Source organism: Carassius gibelio, chromosome A6, assembly GCF_023724105.1.
Source record: "Carassius gibelio isolate Cgi1373 ecotype wild population from Czech Republic chromosome A6, carGib1.2-hapl.c, whole genome shotgun sequence".
NCBI lineage: Eukaryota > Metazoa > Chordata > Actinopteri > Cypriniformes > Cyprinidae > Carassius > Carassius gibelio.
In genome coordinates, this window is record NC_068376.1 from 17914318 (window position 1) to 17929420 (window position 15103).

The 15103-nt window shown below is 37.5% G+C and overlaps 1 protein-coding gene across 1 annotated transcript; it reads right to left on the reverse strand.

Moving 5' to 3' along the window:
- Positions 1–656: 656 nt before the first annotated feature.
- Positions 657–13214, reverse strand: LOC128015584 (zinc finger and BTB domain-containing protein 11-like). Its single transcript, XM_052599525.1, has 10 exons — positions 12644–13214; positions 11280–11500; positions 10618–10849; positions 8480–9474; positions 7610–7906; positions 7117–7513; positions 5675–5792; positions 5392–5550; positions 4943–5118; positions 657–1778 (listed from the first exon to the last, which is right to left on the reverse strand). Exons 1-10 carry the CDS (start codon positions 12951–12953, stop codon positions 1261–1263), a joined length of 3423 nt encoding a protein of 1140 aa, XP_052455485.1. The 5' UTR covers positions 12954–13214; the 3' UTR covers positions 657–1260.
- Positions 13215–15103: the final 1889 nt, after the last annotated feature.

The following is a 15103-nucleotide window of genomic DNA, read 5'->3' on the forward strand; positions in this document are numbered from 1 at the left end:
GTTAGTAACTAACCAAAATCACATAAGAACTTTACATAAAAATATATAAAGTAAAAATACTACAGTGTTTATATATATATATATATATATATATATATATATATATATATATATATACACCTTTTAAAATTGTATTAGCGATATATTTACTACAATAATATCTTATGCTAGTACATTAATATAGTATAATGATTAAAATAAACTGGTAATACTTGTATCATCATATAACATGAAGTGTTGGCCATAGCATTTACCATAAATTAAACATTTAATTCAAAACAAAAAATTTTTTTTTACAGTGCACAGCTAAAATCATTGGTGGCTAAAACTATTTTACTATACACTGTAAAAAAATAAAATAAAATAAAAAAAATTATATACAAAACAGTGCACAATGTTACACATATTTCTATTGTAACAATGTTAAAAAATAAATAAATAGCCAGAACACATTTGGAAAAATTCCTGCCAGATGGAAACCAATAGATTTAATCTTATTCTACAAAATGCCCGCCAACAGCAAACACTGTAATAAAAACTAGAACACGTTATTACTATCAGCTCTCACAAATCTTAAGATGCTGGGCGTGGGGCATTTTAGGCTTAACACATTTTCACACTTCAAGACACATTAAATGAAAAACTGAAAATAAATATAGCACATAGTGCATCCCTGCAGACAGGGAGTATTTTATTTGGTTGTCATTTCTGCTGCTATACATAGTGCTCCGCTGAGACTGAGAGGCACCGCATCATACAACAGACAAGAGCCTATGGCCCTTTCGTTAAGACTGTCAGAGCTTATATCTCAGCTTTACAAATAATCAGAAAGAAAAAACAGCCTTAATAATGAGAAAATGTACGTAGTTACAAAAAAAGCCAAATGTTTATATTGGGATTCATTTGTTGGTTGTATGCTTGATTGTGACTGTATTACAATGAAAATTATTCTGTTTATGTACACATGTACACAAAAGTTTCCTATAATGCAAATCAAGCATATTTAGACACACACACACACACACTCATTCACTCACAATCCAGCTGTGGATAGGCTGATGTCAGCAAACTCAAGTCCTTTGAGCTTATTTTAATTTATGTTTTTCACCAAAAATAAATGAGCACATTTTACTTTATCACACAGGGTTTATATGCAACAACAACAAAAAAAGAATAAACCTGCCCATAGTCATATGTTTTACTGCCAGGTCAGTTTCTGTTGAGGTGGTCACTGAGAAGTCACATCTGAAGACTTGTGTCTCACTCCACTTCTGCCACATGGGCCACCTCCACTTCCATGGTCTGGATGATTTCTGGTGCCTCTTCCACTTTTACTACAGCCTGTTGTGCCAGGACGTAGTTCACAACCTGCATAATATTCTGATCGGACAATGTGGACACGGATCCCTCACTCACAGCCTGCACGGCCTCCACGGTCTCTTCTGTGATGAGAACGGTCTCGATCTCCTCTGTGGTGGGAGGCTGTGGAGGTTGGAGTTCAGGGGGCAGCTCTGAACCGAGGATGCTGACGGCGTGCTCCACCTGCGTGCCTTGGTTGTGAAACTGCAGAGTGTCCTTCTCCAGCATGATCTTACCGGGCAACTGATCACCGTGGAACTTGGTTATGTGCTTCCGCAATGTTCTGGCATCTATGTGGGCCTCTTGGCACAACGGGCACACGTAAGGGCGCTCGCCTGTGTGAGTGCGAACATGGCGCTTCAGTGAACGAGCATCAGCCCATGCAACCCCACAGGTCAGACACTCAAAGGGCTTTACACCTAAAAAAAAAAAAAGAGCAGCATGACATCTGTTGTACTCAGCTATTTATATAAGCATTTCAAATTGCTACAAAGAAGCATAAAAGTGTGTAGGATGTCTGATTAGATTGAACTTCTCAACAGGATGATGACTGAATCCCAATAATGACTTGTGTTGATTATTTCCTGTTTGCTGGTCTGTACAGAGGCATGCAGTGCCACCTACAGCTGCATTACAGTTGTGCAGATTAGAGAATCTTTTCATTAAATGCAAATCATAATTTGCTTTGAGTGGCATGCTTTAAACAATGCATATGTTTGGAGAGATTTTTTTCTAGCATTTAGTACTATGCATAGTGGCAAAACTAAAGGGTATTTTTGTGGAGAACTAAGAAAACCTATTAAAAAGAAAATATATATGGGCGGGGGGTTCTTCGGATAACATGTAAACTATATGTATATACAGTCAGGTCCATAAATATTGGGACAGCGACACAATTTTAATCTTTTTGGCTCTATACACCACCACAATGGACTTGAAATGAAACAAACAAGATGTGCTTTAACGGCAGACATTCAGCTTTAATTTGAGGGTATTTACATCCACATCAGGTGAATGGTGTAGTAATTACAACAGTTTGTATATGTGTCTCCCCCATTTTAAGGGACCAAAAGTAATGGGACAGATTAACAATCATAAATCAAACTTTCACTTTTTAATACTTGGTTGCAAATCCTTTGCAGTCAATTACAGCCTGAAGTCTGGAACGCATAGACATCACCAGACGCTGGGTTTCATCCCTGGTGATGCTCTGCCAGGCCTCTACTGCAACGGTCTTCAGTTCCTGCTTGTTCTTGGGGCATTTTCCCTTCAGTTTTGTCTTCAGCAAGTGAAATGCATGCTCAATCGGATTCAGGTCAAGTGATTGACTTGGCCATTGCATAACATTCCACTTCTTTCCCTTAAAAAACTCTTTGGTTGCTTTCGCAGTATGCTTCGGGTCATTGTCCATCTGCACTGTGAAGCGCCGTCCAATGAGTTCTGAGGCATTTGGCTGAATATGAGCAGATAATATTGTCCGAAACACTTCAGAATTCTGTAGAAGAACTGTGAAGGCTTTTTAAGATGTTGTTTGGCAAACTCTAATCTGGCCTTCCTGTTTTTGAGGCTCACCAATGGTTTACATCTTGTGTTGAACCCTCTGTATTCATTTTGGTGAAGTCTTCTTTTGATTGTTGACTTTGACAAACATACACCTACCTCCTGTTGAGTGTTCTTGATCTGGCCAATTGTTGTGAAGGGGGTTTTCTTCACCAGGGAAAGAATTCTTCGGTCATCCACCACAGTTGTTTTCCGTGGTCTTCCAGGTCTTTTGGTGTTGCTGAGCTCACCTGTGCGTTCTTTCTTTTTAATAATGTTCCATACGGTTGATTTGGCCACACCTAATGTTTTTGCTATCTCTCTGATGGGTTTGTTTTGTTTTTTCAGCCTAATGATGGCATGCTTCACTGATAGTGACAGCTCTTTGGATCTCATATTGAGAGTTGACAGCAACAGATTCCAAATGCAAATATCACATTTGAAATTAACTCTGGACCTTTTATCTGCTCCCTGTAAATGGGATAATGAAAGAATAACACACACCTGGCCAAGGAACAGCTGAGCAGCCAATTGTCCCATTACTTTTGATCCCTTAAAAAGTGGGAGGCACATATACAAACTGTTGTAATTCCTACACTGTTCACCTGATTTGGATGTAAATACCCTCAAATTAAAGCTGCAAGTCTGCAGTTAAAGCACATCTTGTTCGTTTCATTACAAATCCATTGTGGTGGTGTATAGAGCCAAAAAGATTATAATTGTGTTGCTGTCCCAATATTTATGGACCTGACTGTGTATATATATATATATATATATATATATATATATATATATATATATATATATATATATATTATATATTATATATATATATATATATATATATATATATATATATATAGAGAGAGAGAGAGAGACAGTTTATATATAGTTTATATATGTAAATTATTATTAGTGAAGAAATGAAATACAGTTTTTTGGAAATAAGAAAACATTTATTATTATTATTATTATTCACAAAAAAATATCAATTTTTTGCTTTGCTCCTGAATGTTCATCAAAAAGCAAAAAATAAAAACCAACACCAACATCGTTGGTGTTAACAGAATTATTGCAGAAAAACTAACTCCCTTTTTAAATCAATTACAACTCTCTCTTAGGGCTTGCACTGACTAGTTGAGTAATCGAGTGATTGACTACTTCAAACACTAGTTGGCGCTGTCAGAAACAATCGACTACTAATGCGTTAACCATAATGCATGCACATAGTTTCCAAGTTGGCTTATGACGTGAATATTACGATTACTATATTGCATTTAGATGTTACTTTCTATGACTTTATGTTAAATTGTAAAATTAAAATACGTAACGTAATAATTAGGGGTGTGCCTGAAGCCGAATACCTTATTTGAAATGACATAGATAATGGCTTCAAAAACGAATAACGGAACATTCGGCTGAGGCTGGCACAGTCTGGTGTTTGCTAGATAACAGTTAAGTCAGGGGATCAGCGCAATATTATACACAGACCTCTAAAGTCATGCAATAGAGTCTGAAGTGAATGAATGTAAACTTTATGAATGAAAAGAGCGCAAATCAAACACCGCATTGTTGTTGCCTTTCCACGTATCTCTCATACATCAGAGATTGGCAAGAGTAATATCACCTATAATAATAAATCATACATGTTGTATTATTTTTATATATTTAAAAGGCAATGATTTAAACCTTAGGCTGTGACAAATGAATGGAATAAGCACAGTGAACTCACCAATCAAACAGCCGCGTTGCGCGTCTCGGTCTCTCAAGAGTAGGCTAATAATCAACTTAGATACAGGTACATTTTTTACTTGGCCGCGTTTATTGATAAGAACTATTTCATGTCTTTATTTACAAGTAACTCAAGTATTTTTTTTTTTTTAATAAGAAGTCGACAAGCAGGAATCAGTAGTCATTCAACCCCTACTCTCTCTCTCACTATACATATTATTGTTTTGCATGAGACAGTTCCTAAATCTGCATTATGTAAATTATTTACCATCATTCTACAAAACATGTGTTTATGTATTTATTCTCCACTCACCCTGGTGATTATTCATGTGGCGCCGGTACTCCCTGAGCTGGGTGAACCTCCTCCCACAGTGTTCACACTCTCTCTCCAAGTTCTGCTTCACTCTGCCCTTCTTTCCATGCGTGGCTTTCTTGACATGCCGTCGGAAGAGGGCCTTCTCAAAGAACTCCTTCCCACACACATTACACCTGCCAAAAGGACAACACACACAATTTAGCTCGACATCTACCTCTAACAAGTGCTCGAGTCTCTCTAGAGTTCAGATATTATACAATACAGGTTTTCAAGAAAGGCCCTTTTCAGATTTAAGGTCATGTTTTTCTTTCAGTCTAAAAAAGAATTCATTAGGAGTAATAATAAACTCAAATGACATCATAAAAAGCTATTGCAATTTCTTCTTCTCTCAAAACAATGGAGACTTTCAAAACACACCTCTAAGAGATGAACTTTTTTACTCTCACCTGAAGGGCTCTGCAACGGTGTGTGATTTGACGTGCGAGTACCAGTCCTTCTTCCAGCTGTAGCATTTGCCGCAGACCTGGCACTGGAAGGGCTTTAGGCCTAAGTGCTTATTCATGTGCTGCTGCAGGTCTTTTGCCTCAAAGAAACTCTTGTCACAGCTATTATGAAGAAACAAAACAAACAAATTAGGGAACAAATTTGTTATATAGGAAAGATGTGTGAATAAAAATCTATTGGGCTGTTCTAAGAAAACGGTTAGAGTCGAGGGGTAAGGCAACTCACTGAGAACAGTGGAATGAGCGGACCTCTGGTTTGGGCTGATGTTTCTTGAGGTGTTTGCTCAGTCCGGACGCACGGTGAAATGATGCTCCGCAGATTGTGCATAAGTATTTTGATTCACCTGTTAAACAAACTGCTATTATGATTTGCATTTCTCTTAATGTTACAAACAGTGTATTAACTATATTCAAACTAAGAGTGTAAGTTTTTGCTCAGACAATAATTTGACAACCTTTTACTAAACCTTAATTTTGGGTTTAGGTATAATTCAATAATTTGGTTCATACATCTGAAAACATGCTGAATTCGAACAGCAACTAAAGGAGTCCATGCTGGAATCTGGGGCTAGTGGAATTTTACAAATAAAAACATTTTATTGAACATAAACCTGACAGACCTCTTAGATCATTAGGACGGAGTCAGCTAGAAATATATAGAGTTAATTTCGAACACATAAAGACAAATATGTCATGCACATACAATGGTTTCCGCAGACATACGTTTACTTGCACAATCTGTGATTTAAAAACAGCACACTAATTCTACATTTTTAATTAACAGAATTTATTTTGATTTTTGCCATGTCTTTTAACCAGTTAATGATTTATTTTTATTTATTTTTTTAATCTGTATTTCAGTTTTATTTTTATTTTAATTAAGTTTTTTGCTTATATTACAATGTAAAGCACTTTTAATTACTATTGTGTAAGAAATGTTATAGAAATAAACTTGATTTGCTTAATGTGTACTACCATTCAAAACATTTGGGGTTGGTAAGATTGTTTTAATGTTTCTGAAAAAAAAGTCTCTTATGCTCCCCATCATCACTGTATTTAACTGTATAAAAATACAGTAAAAAACTGTAATACTGTGAAATATTATTACAGTTCAAAATAATAATAATTTTTAATACATTTAATTAATTTTAACAGTTTAAAATAAAGTACTGTTTTTCCTGTGATGCAAAGCTGAATTTTCAGCATCCATTACTCCCGTCTTCAGTGTCACATGATCTAATATTCTGATTTGGTGCTCAAGAAACATTTCTTATTATTATCAATTTTGAAAATGGTTATGCTTCTAGATACTTTTCTAGAAACCATGCTTTACTTTTTTCAGGATTCTTTAATGAAAATCAAGAACAGCATTTATTTCAAATAGAAAACGTTATAAATGTATTTACTGTCACTTTTGATTAATTTAATGCAATTTTCTTAAAAAACAGAAACAAAAAACACCTTACAAGCTTTCTATGAGTAATGTGGAAATAATCAGATATCAATTATGTAAGTGAATATAAATTAAAACGCATTGTTTTTTTTTATTAGAATTAGATAAATGCATCTTTTGAGAAATTGTTAATTCTAATCACTTAATAACAGTGCTCCATTAGATGCTTGCATTTTTACGTATTCATCTGACACAAGTTAAAGGAGTGTGTGTACCTGTGTGAATGCTTGTATGCTCCTCCAAGCTTCTCTTGGTGACAAAAGATTTCTCGCAGACAGTGCACTGAAATCTCTTGATGGAGTCGTGCAGCGCCCGGTGCATCTTCAGGCTGTGCTTGGTGGCAAAGCTCTTCCCGCAAACCTTGCAGGTGTGTGGCCTCACCCCGGTGTGGTTCAGCATATGAATGCGCAGGGAGTACAACTTGGGCAGAGTCTTGCCACAGATGTCGCACACAAACTCCCGTTTGGTGCGGTACCTCATCTGATCTTCTGACCCCTGAGAATCTTCTGCGGCCATGGCTCGTGTAATGCTGGCTCTCTGGGTCTTCTGATGCTTGTGACGGGCCAAATGTGCACGGAGCGAAGCTGCGTACTGGAACTCCTTATTGCAAATCTGTGAGGTCAAAAGAAAACTCAGAAAAATATCCTAAATGCATAAAGATCAGGCTAGAAATTACTATGACTTTTTATTGAGCCCAAGGGTACATACACTGCACTTGAAGCTGCGAGTCTTCTCGTGTCTCAGAGCGTGCATGATGAGGGCGTAGCGCCTCTGGAACACCAAACCGCACTCGTTACACGCGTGTTCTCTCTCCGAAGCTTCTACTGGGTCTCCCAGCAGTACATCCTCCTCCACAGTCTCTGGCTGGTCTGCGACAGGCTCAGGTTCCTCTGCTAAAGCAGCTACGGCATCAGAAGAAGCCTCCAGGTTTGTCTCTGAAAACTCATCAGGATTCTTCTTCGCAAACTGAACCGGTCTGCCTCTCCTGACAAATCTCGGAGGTATCTGGGGACACGACGTGATTCTAATAAGACAATCTTGGCTGACTGCATTTGTGAATTATTTTTCCCTATCCTAATCCTTGACTCATTGAACAATATCATAATATTGGAGTCAATTACAAATAATAGTGTGGCTATGATTATGATGACAGGTTTTTTTGCTGCATTCTTGTACTTTAATGATTTAAATTATTTTTTCAAGGTAAAACCTTTTTTTGCCTTAAAAATAAAAGTTTCTGCATTTTGGCACAACACATAAAGTGATAAATTTGATTATGCTATTGTTTTATTATTATTTATTGTTCATTTATTAATTACTGAAGGTTTTCATTTTAAGAATGTCATTCTTTTAATGAAGACCGTTTCCTTGACATGATGTCAGGACACCAGGCTCTGCAAAAGGGTGAATCAAGGCTGCATTGGATGCACTCCAGAGCACCCTTTTAAGCCATTAAATGATAGATGGGGACTTTTGTGGACCTCACATATATGCCAAGTCCAAAAGGGCACCGTTTGGGACAGGGCCCTCATCACATTTAGAAATGAATCATATGTCGAGTGAATGGGAGTTGCATACCTTCGCAGGAGGTGAGGTGCTTTTCTCTTCCTCCTCCGTCTCAAGTCCCATATGAAGACGAACATACCCTCCTTCCTTCACAGACCGTTTTCTCAAATATCTCTTGTTGGGATCCGTGCATTCCTCTTCTTTTTCCACTCCATCTGCAGCGGATCCATCCTCAACACCCTCCATCTCCTTGGGCTCCTCCTCCAAAGGAAGAGGAGGAGGTGGTTCCTGTTGCTTCACTTTAGGTGGTCTTCCTGGTCTCCTTCTCACTGGTGCAGCTGCTGGCTCAGGTTGGCGTGTTGGTTCAGCCGCCAGGGGCTCATCCTGCACAGCAGGTGGCGCTGCTGCAGCTAAATGCACAATCTCAGAAGCATCTGTTTTGCAGGGATCCACACTAATGAGAAAGGCTCCCGTCTGCATGCTCTCTGCGACAGGTGTGTCACCAACCTGTGGCTCCTCTACAGACCAACAGGCCTGTACTACAGCCAGGGACTCACCTGAACATGCCTGGCCAGAGTGAGTGACCAGAGTCATGGTCTCGCCCTCCTCTGCATGGCCGCTGTGGGCCACCATTGCAAGAGACTCGGCTGAGCCAGCCTGTCCACTATGAGTGACTACAGTCATCGTTTCGCCATCTATGGTCGCACCAGCAAGCAACGCCAGCGATTCAGCCGTCCCGATTTCACTTGTGATTACAGCCAAGGACTGTCCTTCTTGAGGCATGCCATCACTCTGCATAGTCACAACATAGGTTTCAGAAGCGACGGGTGTTACTGGCTGAGGGGGCGCAGGTTGGCTGGATACCACCGTGTGAATGTCTCCCCTCTGGTAGACCATCAGCTTCTGCTCTTCCACTTTCTTATGCACCGACTCGCAGATCTCAAGCACTTCGGCCATCAGTAAATGCCGTGCCAGAGTGGCGACCTCTGCCATCACACAAAAGTTGAAGGTCAGATCGGAAGTGTAGGCAAAATCCAGTAATGGTAGAAAACTGGCCTTGCTGAATCCTGTCAGGTAAAACAGAACAAAAGAAACAATGGCATTTCAAAAACATATAATATTCTCAAATATCACATCAATAAATTAAATAGTTACTGTTTTCACGGTTGCACTTTATTTTACAGTACGTGTACTAACATTTACTTATAGTGTACTTACATTGTATTTATCTAAGAAAGTTCTGGTAACACAAGGTAACTACAATGGGGTAGGGTTAGGTTTAGGGGTAGGTTCAGGGTTAGTACCTAGTTATTACATAGTTATTGTAATTACTATAATATGTACATAGTATGTACATGAGGAACAGGACTGTAAAATAAAGTGCTACCGTTTTCACACTAATTACAAAACTAGCTAGGGAGCTCCATATCTAGCCAATGTTTTACACAGTGTGTTATAATTTACCCATCCTCATGATGTGTCAAATCTGTAATGACTTTCTTCTGTGGAACATAAAAGATGAATGTTGGTACATTTAGGTGCAAGTTAGGTACCATTGACTTCCAATGTATGGACAATAAATAAATTCCGTATTTTCCGGACTATAAGTCGCACTTTTTTTCATAGTTTGGCTGGTCCTGCAACTTATAGTCAGGTGCGACTTATTTATCGAAATTAATTTGACATGAACCAAGAGAAATGAACTAAGAGAAAACATTACCGTCTCCAGCCGCGAGAGGGCGCTCTATGCTGCTCTGTGCTCCTGTAGTCTACACTGAAAACATAGAGCGCCATCTCGTGGTTGTAGACGGTAATGTTTTCAATTGGTTCTTAGTTCTAAATAAATGCGACTTATAGTCCAGTGCGACTTATATGTTTTTTTTTCCTCGTCATGACGTATTTTTGGACTGATGTGAATTATACTCAGGCGCGACATATAGTCCGAAAAATACGGTAAATAAATAATTTCCCTCAAATTTCTTCTTTTATATTCCACAGGAGAAGAGGAAAGTCAGTCATACAGCTCTGGAACAACATGAGAGTGAGGAAATAATGACAGAAGTTTCAATTGTGGGTGAACTATACCTTTAAATACTTCATATCTTTAAACACAAACCCTTAAATCGATTCGTCTTTCAGTTAGTTTCATTATTTCAATAAGAAATCGCTTTTTCAATAGAGATTCAAACAGCATGCTGGATTCTTCTCACCAGAGAGGTCAACGACAGCTTCATGACTGGCCACAGCACCCTTTTCCACAAAGAGCTCGTAGAAATATTCGCTGCAGGAGGCCAGGACAGCTTTATGTGCGCGATACTCCTCACCCTCAATGAGCAGCGTGACATCACAGAAATCATTATTCAGTCGCTGCTGGTTCAACTTGTCCAGCATCGTCTGCCCATGCTTCGGTAAGAACTGCTTCACAATTCCCTTACTGTCCACCTATAACAATGCACGAAGGAGTAATATAATTTAATTAAATTCAATTTATGCATTTAGCAGACGCTTTTATCCAAAGCGACTTACAGTGCATTCAGGCTATCAAGTTTTACCTATCATGTGTTCCCGGGGATTCGAACCCCCAACCTTGCGCTTAATAGTGGAGTGCTCTACAAATTAAGCTACAGGAACACTAATGTTATCTCATTATCATATGCATTCACTTTTAAAACTTCTCTATAAAATATCAATTTAAAATACATTAAAAACATCAAATGTAATAATAGTATAAATTATAATTATCAACATAACTGAAAGGGATTTCAATATCCTCATCTGTTAATGTCAAGACACTATTTTACCCAGAATAGTTTCGATTAAATTTCAGGAAACTCATTTCGATTCAGTTTCACAAATGGCATAGTATACTTACGAACACCACTTCGTGTTTATCAGGTGCACTGGCCTGCTCCAGATCCAAATCATCATTGGTCTCATCGTCCTCGTCCTCACTGGCATATGCGGAGGTCTTTCGTCTTGCTTGTAGCACAGTGCTTTGTTTTGTGGGATCTTCAGCATGGCCTCTCCCCTTCTCCTGCTTGTTTTGGCAGTGTCTGCACTCTCTGATGCAATCCTTCACCTGCTTCAGCACACCTGTCATAAGACCATTGGGTTTAGGCTACATATAATAACATTGTCATCTCAATAAAAACTATAAATTACATCTATTTTTTTCAATGGGATTCAAGAAAATGCCATGTTAAATTCATACACAATCGTATATGGACAATAAAAAGCTTTTAAGAGTATGATCTACATTATATATACATGGGTTAGACAAAATAAAGTGAACACTAAGGGTTAATATATATATATATATATATATATATATATATATATATATATATATATATTAAAAAACACTGCGATTATCTTTTAGTTATCGAAAACGGGTGAAACGGGTGACTTATCACACTTCCAAAAACCACAAATCATGGGAGCCCATTTAGAAAGAGCATCTGTAACCTTAAAAACAGCTGTCTTTGTGATTATGACTGTGCAGTGTGCACACAAAGACGTCATCGACAGATAAGAACAGTAGGTGAAAACCGAAAGTCAATGATAGGGACTTTTGTTATCAATAATAATTTAATTACCATTATTACCATTTAAAATAATGGTTTTCTGTTTTATTATACTTTTAAATATAATTTCTTTCTGTGATGCGATGCTGATTTTTCATAATCATTACTCCAGTCTTCAGCGTCACATGATCCTTCAGAATTCATTCTAATATGCTGATTTATTATCAGTGTTAGAGAGTTATCAGTGTGCTGCTTAATATTTTTTGGAACCTTATATTTTTTCCGCAATTCTTTGATAAATCAAAATTATATATATAAGCAGCACAACTATTTCCAATATTAATAATAAATTAGCATATGTCAATGAATTCTTAAGGATCATGTGAAGTTGAAGACTGGAGTAATGATGTTGAAAAATCACCTTTGCATCACAGAAATAACATATTTTAAAATGCACTAGAAATCATGAACAGAAGAGACTTCTCCACAACAAACGAAATCTTACTGATCCCAATCTTATGAACAGGAATGTGTGTGTGTCTGTCTGTCTGTTTCTCTCTCTGTGTATGTGTGTGTGTTTGTCCTGTCTCTGTCAAAGACGCTTTCCAGCTGTAGGTTCTTGTCACATGCTTGACATACACTGACAGAAACATCACATCGACCCCAGCGCTCAAACAGCGTGACATGAGTCTGGACGCTGTGATTCGTGTACCTCTCCACCAGTATTTCTGGGAGATGATGTCCCATGTCTGCTGCTGGTTGAGGTGTTCCCCTCCGGACGTGATGTGCGCCTCCGTGATCAGTTCCTTCCGTCTCTCGGCCTGCAGCACCACTTCCAGCTCCGTGAATTCATCCAGGCCTTTCTGACGCCTCTGATAATACAGAATCCCATTGCGCACTATGTAACAAGCAGCTGCTTTCCGGATCTTTCTCTTGGTGTTTCCGTGCGTGCCCGGCGCGTAAGGCTCTCGTTCATCAGTCAGGTAGCGGTGGATTGCCAAGTAACTCTCCTCGCTCGACATAACCCCAATTAACGAAGCTCACTCAACAAAAACAACACACATCGGCCGTTGAGAGGTATTCCCGAGCGTAGAATTCAATGAGGTAATTTTTCAGCCCGTTTCCACTTGCACAGATGACTCGGAAAAGTATCAAGTGTGATATTTCTGAAATGTTTTCCAAAGGGGAACGTCAGTTCTTGACTTTGTGCGGCGGACTTGCCTGAACAGACAAAATGGCTGCTGCACAACCGGATGTTGCGTTTGAAATGGCGGAAACAACGAAGAGCACTTCACGTGTAGGACCATAGATTTGTATAATAACTTATTTTACTGTCTATGGTATAATATCAATGTGTAGGACATCCACAGTAACAGCAATCATCCTGTGTTACATTAAATATTAACAAAAGTGAAATTCTTGCTCTGCATGATCAACCAGCTTCGCCTAATTAATAATAGGCTATATAAATAAGTCAAATATTTGGTCATTACGGTTACATGAAATAAAGAAATATATATAGATATTCTGCTGCGCTGACTATGATTTATATAAATTACCTGTAAAATCATCTGAAGTTATTTTATAGTCTACAATTTCACACCACATAACAACTCTATGCAACAACAGGTATATTCTGAGTTCTAGAAAATCTTTATTTTTAGGGACTTGGATGGAAAAAGTAATATGGGCAGTAACACATTTGATGGATCATTTTGGTAATTTGTTGTATTATAGAGATTTTTGTGATAAATGTAACTTTCAGTGCCCAATTGCTTTTTACATTAAATTTTTAATTGGGGGAACAACTTGTGTGGTTTTTGTGAAAAATAAATTAAAATGATAGAATGTATTTTCTTTCAATACGAATTCATACAGGAATTTTGTTTCATTTCAAAGTTGGATAAACTCTAAGGGTATGGTATTAAAATATCTTCAGTGCATTAATGGAGAGAAATGACCGTTTGCCCAAAATCTCATTTGCTTGTTAAAATGCTGTATCAACACGAAAAACATATGAATGGTAGTTGAGATGGCATATGCCATAAATGTTTGTATTTGAATTCTGTTTGAGGAAAATTAAAAATAAAAAGTAATGGTAACAGCAGAGGGCGCTGTTAACCAGCAAGACCATTTCACTGTAGATTCCGCGTCATGGAGAATTGTTCTAAAATGTAAAAACAAATATATGAATATATACATATATAACAATAGAATATACTTAAAGAAACAATTTAACTATGTTCTAATCCTAAATGAATTAATACAAATAAATGACGTAATTCCATAATAAATAGGCCTAATAAATTAAAATGTAGGCCTACATTTAAAATAAAAATATAGATATATTAAAGTATCCTTATTTATCACGTTTTATTTTATTTAACAACACATTTTATTTATCTATTTATTTATTTATTGATAGCAATAGCTAGGCAAAGTTATTCACTGACCTACATAGCCTACTATGAACCAAATGAGGATTTAATTTACATTTACTAACATTTGTTGTTTTCTTTATCTCAAATGATATATGAACCCCTTCAGGTTTTCTGTGTACAGAATTACTGAAGATAAACATAAAGTTTCTATATTCTAAATTATATAAATCATATATAGTGGGAAATAATAGGCTACTGTTTATGTAAACAGCAACCAACAGCATCTAGTTTACACTTAAGTAATAGATGCTAAGCACATAAAAATTTTAATAAAACTATTGTTATTTGTTATGTGGGTAAATTGTCTAATAAGTAATGGATGGTTAGAAAAAACACCCGCTGTCAACACGTTTGGGTATTTGCATTTGATGTAAATAGACACTACCAAATTTGAATATTTTTCATCTTTACAGGTGGCTGCATTGAGCAAAGCTTTAATTTCCCTTGACAATGATTGTGAGATGTGTTTTATTCCTCAACGTATGCTGGAACACGTCTCTGGAGTGGGTTACCAGGCTACTCAAATGACTCGTCAGCTCCTCTTCGGTGAAGGCTTGTTAGCAGCATCAGTTTGTCTGCGACCCATCCGTCCTTATCATTAATACATTCCTTCCATTGGGAAGACCCATTTAGTCCCCTGAACACTTCTGAGCTGCTGAACTGATCACTTCATACTGACCGAAATACACATACACGTGTGCACACATTCACATGGGAAGCTGTTTTCCTGT